At 38.9% G+C, this 15,175-nt stretch overlaps 1 protein-coding gene across 1 annotated transcript in view; it reads right to left on the reverse strand.

Moving 5' to 3' along the window:
• Window positions 1–11,499: 11,499 nt before the first annotated feature.
• The window catches only part of LOC126473271 (disintegrin and metalloproteinase domain-containing protein 22), a 1,075,530-nt gene continuing 1,071,854 nt past the window's right edge, over window positions 11,500–15,175 (reverse strand). The window contains exon 26 of the mRNA XM_050100225.1: window positions 11,500–14,014. Within this exon, the coding sequence (XP_049956182.1) occupies window positions 13,603–14,014 (412 nt within the window). The 3' untranslated portion in view covers window positions 11,500–13,602. The remainder of the gene's footprint in view (window positions 14,015–15,175) is intronic.

Raw genomic sequence — 15,175 nt, forward strand, 5'->3', positions numbered from 1 at the left:
TATGAACACTACGTTTGGGTATGCTTTCTCTGGCGGGCCACTTGAATTTACATGTACAACAGTCTGGTTGGCTAAGTTCAATGTTAATTAATTCAGAAATGGTGCAACCTATTGAATTTTGTTCTTAAAAGTTATTTCTTAGCGCAACCTGTGCTGCAACATCCCCACAAGCTTTTTCGGTCTTTTTCTGATCATCTTATATATATATATATATTTTTTCTGAGAGCTGTAGTTAAATAATTGAGCTTATCTTTCAGATACTGTTGTTTTCAGATTCTGTTATCCCAATCAAACATGTTTTTGTAAACATTGTGAATAAATGATTGAATTCTAATAACGTTTTACTAGTGTCAAAATTGCTCCACAGGTTCCCAACAGCTGTCTTGACTTCATCTAGTGGTATCTCCACTTCACCCCTCTGTAAATTGGTTTCAGAAGCATGTAATCCAACACCATCATCAGAGGATTTGTCTTTGGACTTGCTCTACTCCAACACGTGCAATTCATAGGAAGAGGAGATTAGTGTTTAGCGTCCTGTCAACAATGAGGTCATTAGAGATGGAGCACAAGCTCAGATTAGGGAAAGATGGGAAAGGAAACTGGCCATGCCCATTCAATCACATACCATCCCACTTTTTGCCTGGAGTGATTTAGGGAAATCATGGGAAACATAAATCAGGCTCCAAATGCGGGTACAATGGTTTGCAATTCGGAGGCAGTGGTCTGCAATTATGACATTCACACATCGCAACAGTAACAGCAATGTGGCAAGCATGAAAGACATTTTTCTCTCTGTTTGGTCATGATATGGCAGAGTTTAGGTGTATTGATTGGTGTGCTATGTCCAAAGCATCTTTTGCGAAACCTACAGAATCTGCTGATTCATCTGAATTCAGAGGAAATTGTAAAGAGACATATCTGGTACCAGTGAGATGTACTGTTTACAATTCAGTAGGTCATAGTGAAGCATTCACTAATTTCGTACCAGTAGCTTGTTGTACTTGTAGATGGTATCGTTATGCAGCACATGAGTGTAGTGAGTGTCTCTGAGTGATGATCAGGCAAGAGAAGTAGTTTTGTATATTGTGTTATATTTTTATTATTTGGTATATATTGCTCTGTATGAAGCAGCACGTATTTTCAGTGTAAATATAAGTTATTGGTAAACTGCACAAAAATGCTAGCACAAGGTCAGCTGCTACTAGTGATTGTATCAGCGTTGTGGTAGAACAAGTGTCATGATTATTAGAGAAAAATGCTCAGCAGAAGTTATACCATGATGAATTGATGGCTCAAGTAGAATCTTTGTGGGCTGTGCAAGACCCACTGTCAGGTTTTTGTGAGTTTGCGCCAGTAACAGTGCCCCACTTTTCAATAGAGCCTTCATACCCTTCTCCGGTAAAGTGGCAGAGGATGTAATTGTACTCATTGGTGATGTATTGGCTGCAGCTGGAATAAGTAATTGGTCAGATGTAAAGACTCTGCGGATGTCCAGTTTATGCATTATGGGATGAGCAAGGCAAGTACATTTGAACAATTAGAAGGTTTGTATCACAGTGGGTTGACACAGAAGGCAAATGAGACTGTGGATACTTTTTCAGATGAAGTCCATAAAGTAAATGCGCAAACATATGAGTTGTTAGGGAATCCAGAAGCAGAATTTGTGATCCCTTGATGCCTCAGAACATGTCCTACCAACCGGTCCCTTCTTCTTGTCAAGTTGTGCCACAAACTCCTCTTCTCCCCAATTCTATTCAATACCTCCTCATTAGCTATGTGATCTACCCATCTAATCTTCAGAATTCTTGTGTAGCACCACATTTCGAAAGCTTCTATTCTCTTCTTGTCCAAACTATTTATCATCCATGTTTCACTTTCATACATGGCTACACTCCATACAAATACTTTCAGAAATGACTTCCTGACACTTAAATCTATACTCAATGTTAACAAATTTCTCTTATTCAGAAACGCTTTCCTTATGTTGCAATGACATAACCATAAACACTACATGGTGGGAGACACCGCTCCTTGGTATACAGACACTGTAAAGAAACTTCTAAAGAACCTGTATACTAGATGTGAAACAAAGCATGGGGCTAGAGATAGGGATATGCTGAATGAAAACTGTTTGACTGTCGAGAGGCCAATGTGTGAAGCCTTCAGTAAGTATGGTAGCAAAATATTGTTGAATGATCTCTCATAGAACCCAAAAAAATTTGGCCATATATAAAGGCTTTTGGTGGTACCAAAATTAGTGGCCAGACACTCAAGACTGAGACAGGGACTGAAACTGAGGGGAACAAAGCAAAAGCAGAGTAAATGAACTTGGTTTCCCAATGTTCCTTTGTAAATGAAAGTCCAAGGGTTTTCCCCTGGTGGGGTCAGGATTGGACCCCAGGGCAGTGGAAGAAGCGACACTTCATAGGTCAGCAGAAGGAGCCGCTTCCTCACTAGGACTTGGTTTGTAGAGGTGGTGTTGGCTGGAGCAGCTTGATGAACCATTAACAGAACATCCATTTTGAAGATAATCCTTTATTCACTGCAGTACAGAGATTGTAGTACAGTATGTGGGAGGCTATTGCTCCTCAAAGATGCACAAAGTACTGCGGTCAGAAACTGCCAGCTTGGTAGACAGTACAGCATGCGTTAGCAGCAACAGACAATGGTGTCAGCAAAGCCTCCCCCAAAGTGTGTCAGATGCAAGCATGCCTAACACTTGGTCACCATGTGCCACACCAGGATAGATGGTGTTCAATCTGTAAAAACCAGCATAGTCAAAGTGAAAGTATATACCAATACTGGATAGTGATCAGTGATGATGGAGGCCCTCAGGAACTGGTGTACAGCAGCGGAGAGTCTGACCACCCCAGCCCAGGCTCGAACATGCGATCTGCTACATGGATGGCCACAGGCAGGAGGCATTCACCTAACAGGAGACTCAGCACTGCTAAAGCACCAAGTCGTCTGCATTCGGTCTCCAACTCAGGCAGTTATTTGCTGCTGCTAGAGTCATTGGTAGGTGACTAGATACGTACTTAATCTTATCCTGCATTGGCCTCCACCTTGATGTGATGAGCTAATTGAGGCATTGGGGTCAGCATCATGTACACACCTTGGTGTGGTTGTATATGGAGTACGTGTGGAATGAGGGCCTGATTTGGTGGGTATTTTTGAGAGTCTTCCGGTCAGTGCTTCTTCAACTGCAGCACCCTCACTGTGAAAGATACAGCAGGCTGTAGCAGCCAGGTGTCACCATTGGATGATGATGATTTCATTCATTTAGCTTTTCTGTTTACTCAGCTCTTTCAGGAGCCTAGCAGGTGCCGCGGTATTGTTCAGCTTCACCCTTCAGAAGTGCTGGCTTGCACCTTCCACTTCACCAGCATCCTGAATAAGCAGTCTTTAATTTGAAGTACCCCTTTCTTGTGAAATGGTGTTGGGGCTTCAGGCTGATGCTGACTTCCCTCTGTACGACATGCTTTTACTGAGCTTTGCAGGAGCAGTTCATTATATTAGTGACAGTGGTGTTGAGAAACAGCTGAAATTGCTGAAACTGAAGAAAACTTCATGTCACAATGGAATCCCTATCAGTTTCTATATCAGCTACATTTATTTTTAAGTAAGCCCCTATTTTAATTGTAATCTACCGTAGATCCCTCAAACAAAAAACTATGCTCAGTATTTGGAAGAAATCAGAGCTCACACTCACTTACAGTGGTAGCAGAAGTGTTTCACAAAACTACCATTCAGTATTGCTGAAATACTTTTGTTGTAGTGTATTCTGAGCTCAAATGTAATGAGATATCTCAAACAGAATGAACTTCTCTTTGCTAATCAGCATGGATTCTGAAAACATCTGTCATGTGAAACCAAACTTACACTTTTCTCACATGACATGTTGAAAGCCATGGATAAAGGCAGTCAGATAGATGAAATATGCACCAAGCACAGGGGTCAGAAACTGCCAGCTTGGGAGCCAGCACACCATGCATTAGCAGTGATGGACAATGGCTTCACCAAAGCTTTCCCCAAATTGTGTCAGATGCAGCTCCTGGTAACATGCTTAACTCTTGATCACCTGGTATCACACGAGGATAGATATTGAAAGTATACCAGTTGAATGATGTATTTCACTACAGAAAGTGATTTGATGTCTGCTATTTCTAAGTTTTCTTTGGACAGAAGATATATAATTTTCAAAAAGCATTTGACGTGGTACTATACCTACGCTTATTGTCCAGAGTACAATCATATGGGATATCAAGCAAAGGACTGAGGTATTTTTGGTAGGGAGGACACAACATGTTATCTTGAATGGACAGTCATCAAAATGTGTAGAAGTAACAGTGAGTGTGTCCCTGGTAAATGTGTTGAGACTCTTACTGTTCATGTTGAATATTAATAATCTTACAGATAATATCAACATTTACTTCAGACTTTTGGCAGATGATGTAGTTATTTATGAAGGAGTACTGTCTGAAAGTTGCTGCACAAATATTTGGTCAGATATTGATAAGATCTCAAAGTGCTGCAAGGACTAGTAGCTTCATATATATGTTCAGAAATGTAAAATTATGGAGCTGACAAGACAAAAACACATACAAGGTGTACAACTTTGCTTCCGCCATTTTTCCCCAATATTTGAGGCTTTAATGAAACAAATTGGTTACACATGTATCATTCAAAGTATTTTCCATCGCTGGCCACTACTTTCTCCCATCTTTCGGGCAGTGTACAAATCCCACGTCCAAAAAATTGTTACCTTTTGAAGCGATCCACGAATCAATCCAATTTGTGACTTCTTCTTGAGATTGGAAGTGTTAGTCGGCCAGGCCATGCACCATTGATCTAAACAGGTGATGGTCAGAGGGAGCAATGTCTGGAGAATACGAGGGGTGGGGTAAGACTTCCCATTTTAACATTTTCAAGTATGTTTTGACCTCTTTTGCAACATGGGGTCGAGAATTGTTGTGCTGAAAAATCACTTTATCATGCCTCTTGCTGTATTGTGACCATTTGTCTTTTAATGCTCTGCTCAAACGCATTAATTGCATTTGATAATGAGCACCTGCGATTGTTTCACTTGGTTTTAATGCCTCATAGTACACGAGGCCGAGCTGGTCCCACCAAATGCAGAGCATGATCTTGGAGCCGTGAATATTCGATTTGGCTGTTGATGTAGAAGCATGGCTGTGATGTCGCCATGATTTTTTGCATTTAGGGTTATCATAATGGAGCCATTTTTCGTCCCCGGTTACAATGCGATGCAGAAATCCCTTCCATTTTTGCCTCTGAAGCAACTGTCCACAAATACACAAACACCGTTCAACGTCTTTTGGTTTCAGATCACACGGGACCTAAGTTCCTTCTTTCTGCATCATGCCCATAGCCTTGAGACATTTTGAAATGGCTTGCTGTGTCACTCCCACTAATTGTGCCAATTCTTCTTGAGTTTGACGTGAGTCTTCACTCAGCAATGTCTCCAGTTCTGCATCTTCGAAAACATTCCCTCTTCCATCACTATGCTGGTCTATGATGGTAAAATCACCGTTCTTGAAGCATTGAAACCACTCATGACACATTCTTTAACTAATAGTGTCCTCACCATATGTACTTGAGAGCATTCGACAAGACTCAGCCGCTGTTTTCTTTGTACTGAAACAAAACCCATAAACGACAAGAATTAGTCTTGTAAACTGACATTTTCAATCAAGAACAACTTTATGATGCAGACACAAATCGATAATGTTTCAATGAGGTTATGTTGACTGAGGTCCGAGCTAGCTGCCTGATCTGTCTGCGATCTGTTTCTTTTGACCACTACTTACCGTTGTCGCCACCTATTGGCAAACGGCAGAACCAAAGTTGTACATCTTATATTATCCTGTGACTGCAATATCAATGAGTCACTAATACAGTTACCAGGGTGTAACACTTTGTAGGTATATGAAATGGAATGATCACATAGGCTCAGTCATAGGTGAAATAGTGGGCAGACCTTGGATTATTGGTAGAATGTGAGGGAAATGCAATCTGTCTACAAAGGATATTGTTTACAAATCACTGATGCAACCCATTCTAGAAAATTGCACAAGTGTGTGGGAACCATAGCAGTTGGGACTAACAGGGGATATTGAATGTGTACAGAGGAGGACAGCATGAATGCTCACACTTTTGTTTGACCCATGGAAGTGAGTCTCAGAGATGCTGAAGAAAGTCAACTGGCAGACACTTGAAGGTAGACACGAACCCTGAGTATGCCTAGTTATTGGCTTTAAATGATGACCCTAGGGATATAATTCAAGTCCCTATGTAGTCCCTATGTATCACTTCTGTAGCACTTGTGATTAATTACAGCATGCACAGAGGTGTTTAAACATTCAAATTTGCCACACTCCATATGTGAATGGAACAGGACGAAGTCTTAGTAACTGGTACAGTGGGAACAACCCTCTGCCGTGCAGTGCACATGGTTGGTAGAGTATAGATATAGATGTAAAATATTTCTTGCTCTACAGAAAAGAGTTCACTTTGTATCACTTGCACATTTTTCTCTCTTCACTAATGCGTTCAACTTTTCTGCCACAAAAATTATAGAAACTGAAAGTATACCACTACTCTCAATATAGAATAATGTATTTGACTATAGAAAGTGATTTGATGCCTGCTATTTCCAAGTTTTCTTAGCATAGAAGATATATAACTTCTGAATGTCACCCTGGTTCCTTCAATAGAACACTGTTATCCCTAGAATTCCAAAGTTATCAAAATTATCTGAGCCAGAACCCCCAAAGCAACATCAAAATTTTTGGATTCTGCCAGCTGCTTACAGCAAATCCAAGGTTCTGTAAACATTTTGTTGTTCTTAAGCTGGAACAACCTGCTATGCTTGATAGTGATTTGCAGAGTACCTGTTAAACTGCATGAATGCAAAATAAACACCCTGAAGCAATGTTCTTATAGCTTATTTTCACACATTAACAATATTATGAAAAGAATAGATTGCTCACACCACATCATGGAGATATTCAATTGCAGACAGGCACGATAGAAAATCTCCTAAAAATGTCAGCTGTTGGCCAAAAGGTCTTCGTCTGAAGTAGACAACAATCATGCATTCACACAAGAACAACTCACACATACATGACTACTGCTTCTGGCCACCAAAGCCGGATTGTGAACTTTCATGAGTTTTTTTAAAACTTGTTTTAGATAAATAGTCACCAGATTATTTGCCAGCTTTTCCTCTGATATTGCACTCAGAATAAATATTCCCACCTAATGATGAGAAGGGGGTTGTTGTTGTTGTGGTCTTCAGTCCAGAGACTGGTTTGATGCAGCTCTCCATGCTACTCTATCCTGTGCAATCTTCTTCATCTCCCGGTACCTACTGCAACCTACATCCTTCTGAATCTGCTTAGTGTACTAATCTCTTGGTCTCCCTCTACGATTTTTGCCCTCCACACTGCCCTCCAATACTAAACTGGTGATCCCTTGATGCCTCAGAACATGTCCTACCAACTAATCCCTTCTTCTAGTCAAGGTGTGCCACAAATTTCTGTTCTCCCTAATTCTATTCAATACCTCCTCATTAGTTATTTGATCTACCCATCTAATCTTCAGCATTCTTCTGTAGCACCACATTTTGAAAGCTTCTATTCTCTTCTTGTCCAAACTATTGATTGTCCACATTTCACTTCCATACATGGCAACACTCCATACAAATACTTTCTGAAACGACTTCCTGACATGTAAATCTATACTCAATGTTAACAAGTTTCTCTTCTTCAGAAGCACTTTCCTTGCCATTGCCAATCTACATTTTATATCCTCTCTACTTTGACCATCATCAGTATTTTTGCTCCCCAAACGTCTCATTTCGTAATCTAATACCCTCAGCATCACCCAATTTAATTCGACTACATTCCATTATCCTCATTTTGCTTTTGTTGATGTTCTTCTTATAGCCTCCTTTCAAGACACTGTCCATTCCATTTAGCTGCTCTTCTTGGTCCTTTGCTGTCTCTGATAGAATTACGATGTCATTGGCAAACCTCAAAGTTTTTATTTCTTCTCCATGGATTTTAATTCCTACTCCGAAATTTTCTTTTGTTTCCTTTACTGCTTGCTCAATATACAGATTGAATAACGTTGGGGATAGGCCCTGTCTCACTCCCTTCCCAACCACTGCTTCCCTTTCATGACCCTTGACTCTTATAACTGCCATCTGGTTTCTGTACAAATTGTAAATAGCCTTTCGCTCGCTGTATTTGACCCCTGCCACCTTCAGAATTTGAAAGAGAGTATTCCAGCCAACATTGTCAAAAGCTTTCTCTAAGTCTACAAATGCTAGAAATGTAGGTTTGCCTTTCCTTAATCTATTTTATAAGTTGTAGGGTCAGTATTGCCTCACGTGTTCTGACATTTCTACGGAATCCAAACTGATGTTTCCTGAGGTCGGCTTCTACCAGTTTTTCCATTCATCTGTAAAGAATTCGTGTTTGTATTTTGCAACTGTTGCTTATTAAACTGAAAGTTCGGTAATTTTCACATGTGTCAACACCTGCTTTCTTTGGGATTGGAATTATTATATTCTTCTTGAAGTCTGAGGGTATTTCGCCTGGAGAAGGGAGTACCAGTTTCATTTATAATGTCAGTGACTTCACAGTTCTCCAATGTATTCTCAGGTAAACTCTGTTTCATGAGTGATGCCATAGATACAGATTGCAGTGGCACCTTTCAACTCAAGATATCCATTTTGAGCACATATAAAAGTCCTAGTACTGTCAAGGCAAAACATGAAACAATTTTTTAAGAGATCTGAATATCTAATGACGATGTCATTCAATATATGGTATAATGGTAAAAGCCTCTCTTTAGTCATTCTCACAGTATAATGTCATATCTTTATCAGGAAATTTCTGTTCCAAAATGCATTACATCTTGCACATTTGAAAATAATCCACCAGTAACTCAGTCTGCAACTTCACAGATTTCTTAGAGTAGATCAGGGATTTGGTTAATGTGTTTTGCCACAGGCGTTCCTTCAGGATGCGAAGCACAGTCATACATGTTGATCCGGCTTTGTGGGTGAGCTCATGAACCATATGGCGTCAATCACTGGCCACGTGGCAACAGCATACACTTCTTCTTCAGAGACGCGAGGATGACCTGCCCGATGCGTGTCTGCCACAGTTTGCTGACCTACATTGAAAGCTTTTACCCAATGTGCCACTGTTCTGTACGGCAATGCTGATTCCCCGCACACCTCTTGAAGACCTTGATGACACTGTCATGCTGTACAACCTCTGGCACAATCAATCTTGATCCAACTCCGTTGTTCTTGTTTCGAAAACAGAGTGACACCATTACGTTAGATAGCTCGCTCACATGTGACTGTGGTTCCCTTGATTGTTCATGCCGGTGACGTGGGGCAGGTGAGTCCAATTGCTCGGAGGTAAGGTAGGGATGTCAACAATGTGTGCTATCAGTGACAATAGTGTATTCCATTGCATAGTGTCTCCACAGCTGCGTAGCCAGTATTTAAGTTCCAACGTACGTATGTATCTTGAAGTATGAGAGAATTTTTCATCTGAAGCAATGTCATCTATTCTAGATGCCTTGTTTTCACTTGCATCTTTCAGCGCTGTCAAGTACATATCGTAGCATCACATCCAGATCTGTAAGTGCTCTGTCAAATTCTTCTCGCAGTATCACATCAGAAATCTTATCTCCATTCTCTTCTTTTTCACTTTCCATAATACTGTCTTCAAGTTTCTTTCATGTATGTAACTCTTCTGTTTCTGTATACATTCCTTCCGCATTTCAACCCCCCCCCCTCCCCCCCCTTCTTTCGTCAAGACTGGCACACAGTCTGAGCTCTTTATCTTCATACAGCAGTTTCCTTTCCTCAAGGTGTCTTTAATTTTCCTATATGCAGCAGCTATCTTTCTTATAGTCACACATGCTTCTGCAGGATTACATTTATTCTCTGTCCATTATTTTTTTGCTACTACCCACTTCCTACCTATCTAATTTTTTAATCATGTATTTAGATGCATATCTTGCCTCTTTCAGTTGCTAAATCTTATTGTATTGTCAATTAAATATAAAATCATGTGTGCTCTCCCAGGTTTTCTACTGGGCCTTTTCCACTTGCTTAGGTTTCTTTTCCTTCTTAATTTTTTGCAGGAAAAAGTTTCTGTAGTTTTAATCTGCATTTCGTAACTAATAAATTGCGGTCAGGAATATACATCTGTTCTGGGAAATGTTTAGAATTTTCAAATCTGGTTTCTAAATCTCTATCTTACCATTCTATATCCTATATGAAAACATCCAGTGTCTCCAGGTCTCTTCTATGTACACTACCTTCTTTCATTTTTCTCAAATGTTTGTAATGATTAAATTGTGTTCTGTGCAAACTGCTATCAGTTGGCTTCCTGTTACATTCTTTCCCCCCCAGTCCACCTAATATTTTTCCTTCTTTTCCTTTTCCTACTATTTATTACATTACCACATCCTAATTAAACTTTCATCTCCCTTAATGAACTGTATTTCACTAATTCCCACATCTACGTCCAGCCTTACCATTTCTCTTTTTATGTCCTCTAAACAGCCACACTTTGTAATAACACAAATGATATAGAATTGTTTCTAAGGGAATGGAATATTTTTTATAGTATCTGTATTTCAGTATTTCACTATGGGCATAGTGCATGGAGCAAGATAGAGAAGGTACCATATTTTATGGACTATAAGATGCACTTTCTTCTTTGAAAAATTGCCTCCAAAATTCATGTGCGTCGTATACTCGTAATTAATATAAAACTGTCCCATGTTTGATTTAAAATTCCCACCAATCTTAAAAATGGCCATATATTTGATGTCATGGGAAATCTATCTTTATCTGGTAACATTGGATTCAACTGGCAGCAGCAGTGCATCAAAGCAGCGAACTTGAGTTGTAGGGACTCACAAGCTTGCTCGTAATGGAAAAAAAAAAAGATATTCATATGATACAGGCTATAAATTGAAAGTACCGTATGTATGAAGAGGACAATGATGATGACGAAGAGGGAGAAGGAGAAGGAAAAGAAGAAAAAAAGAGAAAAAGAAAGTTCGGATGACGATTTTCAGAGATTTTAAAGGTCAGTTCGGTTTTATAAACTAAGATTTCTTTTTAGTCTAGCTTTTCAATCTAGTAATAAAAACAGTAAAAATGTTACTTAAAAAATTTGCATAAAAGTTAAGGTATGTCTTATAGTCTGTAGCGTCTTATAGTCCGTAAAATACAGTATTTCTGCTTACCTGGTCTTGGAACTTGTTCTAATCTTTCATCTGCTTCTATTATTCTGAAACTAAATTTGATTATTGCACACGGACACACAATTTACATTTCAGTATTAACACAAAGAAACATTAAATCGATGAAACGTGACTTAAAATTATTTTTATTCATCTGTCTTAAAACATAAAAATTTTTGTGGCAATAAATTTCATATGAACTCTGTTTTTCCTCATGAGCAAATATTTCACACAACAGTTACTATATCTTTTACATCCCTAAATCACATATCTGAGTAGTTGAGGTACATTCTAATTATGACAAAACAAAATAAAACTGAACAAAACTCAAACTAGAAAGAAAAATAAATTTTGATTTTACATTGTCAGTTTTGGTCAGCAATGGATTTGGCACAGTCTCAAGAAATAAACTCATTACAGATTATCAGATAATTCTTAAACAGCAAGGTCTAAGCATGATGAGGAGGATGTTCAATTTCAACATGAAAGTTTTAAAGAGATGTAATGTGGACCATCATGGCTTGATGTTCAACAACATTTTTCTTATGTCATTCTCAATATTATTTTTCTTAAAAAAAGTAAAATAGTCATTTTAATTCCACGTACTGATATCAATTCTAAAACTCTGGTAGTGTAAAAATTCATTAACATCACTGAATACAGCACGTTAGTCAAACCACTAGTTTAAAGTCAACAACATTTTATTCTTAACTGTGGACTGAAGGCCTATTGATGGCTTCTTCCTTTCAACCACAACAAAACAATAGTGAAAAAAAATAAAAATAAAGTCTATCACACAGTTTCTTATTCATTTCACTCCAGCTGTTCAGTTTCCTCATAGTGTTTTCAGTATATGCTACTAATGCATATATATCCACTGTTACATGGAAAATTCCCTACATTTATGAACCACAACTGAACAGATCACTCACTCATGATACAGAGAACTGCTAATCCATTTGTATAGTCACTGACATGCAACAATCTTGTTTCCATGCACACAGTTCATATAACTTTTACATACTACATCTGTATACAGTAGGTGAGCACTTTTGAGATTTCACATTTCTTATGAATATAACTTTGTTAAACGTAGAAATGTGTAACTGTAGGAGGCAGTCATATCTCATTAATCAAACAAAAATTGGTTTCACTTTCCCATGCATTTAAAAGTCTTTATTATTATAATTCTTTAGACGGGGAAATTTATTGGCACAGTCTTCTTTTCCCTCGTGATCTTCCCTGATTAGGCCAAATTACATAGCTTTAATTTAATTTTACTCAACAACATATGATATTGAAAAGACAAATATGTGAGAGACGTACATAGATCTGATATGAAATAAAAGACAAGTTGTAAACATTTTATTACACAAAAGAGTTAAGGAGTAGCATTACCCTGCAATCTGCAGCACTTGGGCTCTACAGGTACTGGGTGATACAACAGTTTCTTGTGACTAGGTAAGTGCTAAGTGAAAAATTGCAGAATGTTCCATAGAAGGGAAAATTATTAACAATTTGGTAACTCAAAAGATTAATATCCTTTGCTAAAATAAGATCTTCCGACACACAAATCGTGATAGTTGTCACAAAGGGTTTTGAGTTACAAAGATTTCTGGACAGGATTTAGAAAGTTTTGTAAAATGCCTAATGTAGAAAGTTGAACTTTTTTCTGTAAACAAATAAGATTATCAGAAAAATTTCTGAAATTTTTGTTGTTTCAGGAAATTTCTCTGATTTTTATGATATGAAAGCACTCCAGGTGTTTAAGTGCAGAAAAAAATTCCAACAATATCTAAAACAAATTGACTACTCATTCTTCCTATAAAATATGTAATTCAAAGAAGTACACAGCAGAACATGATAACATTCTCCATTCTACCTCTGTTTTTCTTTGTGCGAGGCTTTCCTCACGTCACTTTTTTTTTTACAACGGATACATACAATAAAATGTCACAAGGATTTTTTGAAGTCCGTATCAGCACCACTCAGTAGTATATTTACATTGTAGTTACGATTGAAGTCTTTGTCTCTAACGAATATTTTCATACCGTTAAGTTAAAAAACTTACGCACTTTTTAATAAATCAATCTATGTAACAGAAGTTATAACTGGCACAGTGTTCACGTGACAGATGTCTACTTTCAACATAACACTACCACTTCTTGCCACCTGTTCAGTCTGACAACAAGTGAAGGCAACAGACAGACGTATTTTACACACGACATATGGCAGTTGACAAGATCTATGATTGATTGTGTCTAACACGTTGTGAGCAACTAAAGTCAACTGGGATCAGTGCTTGTACTCGGGATACCGCCGCGGGCGGAGCAAGGCCGTCTGCTCTGTGCCAGAGACGGAGGATGAGGCAGCAGTATCTCTCGAGGAATCGTTGTCCTCCTCTCCAGCTGAGTCTTCGTCACTGGGGTCTCCTCTCCTGCCCTCACTAGGAGCTGACGTACTGGGAGCAGCATCGCGTACAGAGCCCTCCCCAGAGCCCTCGTCACTTTCCGACGGTGGTGGGGAGGGGTAGTATTCCCGTTTTACTGCTTTGTCCTGATGGGGACTAGAAGCACCCCTGCGATGGTGCGAAGACTGGTGACGTGCGTGGTGGCTGATTGATGTGCTGGAGCCCTTCGGTGTAACTGGGAGAGCCTCCTCACTCGCCGACCGGACTAACTGTTGTTGAGCTTGAATAAATTCATCACTAGAAAATAACAATGATAAACAAACAACAAAAAGGGGGTTGTGTGTATCATGCATCTATAATCTAACAGAAACGAAACTAAACAAATATCCAAAGAATCCAAAAACAGCTACGGGAAAAGGTGAAACGAGAGAAGAATTTAAATGTGTATTTGTTTTTATTTTAGTGTGCCTTATTCATTAATCCACTTATACTTCTGAAGTCCAGGTCCAACAAACCATCTTTATCAATAGTGAAACACAGGTGACTGTCATAAAATGTACTGTAATAAAACAGCTAGAATTGTGTTTTAATGACGCTGTTGTTATAGAAGCTAAATCAGTTTGTAGATTGGTCAAGAGCAATACACAGAAGTGCATCCTGTATCTTGAACTTCCAGGTGTAAAAGATTTCCTTCTGGAATTCAATAAGAAAATTAAATGTCAACACAAGATAAGTGGTGAGAGGGAGAGACGGGGGGGGGGGGGGGGGGGGGGGGATGTTAGGGAGAGCAATGATGATATGACAAAGTGATATGATATTACGTGATAGAAAATACAGAAGGGTTGTTCAGTACCCAAATCAGAAAGGTTTTTGTTATTTCATACACATTACACCTTTTCTTGTAGTGAGTGAGTTGTGCAGAATGAAACGTCACTTATCTACTGTTGATGACAGGTGGGAGAGAGAGGAAACTACAGCCAGCACATAGTCTATTCATCTAGAATAATAGCAAAGAGGGCTGCTGAGATGAAATGTACTCATCTGATATCAAAATATCATATTTCCTAATTCCATGTGTCACAGTGGACAGATTTGGAGATTTGGGATTTGACACAGAACATTGGACTATGGCCTGGTGATGAGGAATTTTCATAAATACTACTCTCTTCCAAGTAAGTCAAATATTGAATATAAAAATTTCTAATTTCTTCCTCAATTATGATTCAAACTAGAAAATTCTCATTCACCACCAATCAAATTGCACCCCCCCCCCCCCCCCCCACACACACACACACGTATACTGGATATGCCCACAGTGTTTATTTGACAAGATCGCCTGATGACTTTCATTGTGTAGCAGGGAGTGTCCATCTGTTGAAGCAATTTCTCTCAATGGTGAACAACTTTTCCTCCCTGTTGTCTCTGTTACTTGTTCAAATTTTTGCCCATAAATTTTTA

This window comes from Schistocerca serialis, chromosome 4, assembly GCF_023864345.2.
Source record: "Schistocerca serialis cubense isolate TAMUIC-IGC-003099 chromosome 4, iqSchSeri2.2, whole genome shotgun sequence".
NCBI lineage: Eukaryota > Metazoa > Arthropoda > Insecta > Orthoptera > Acrididae > Schistocerca > Schistocerca serialis.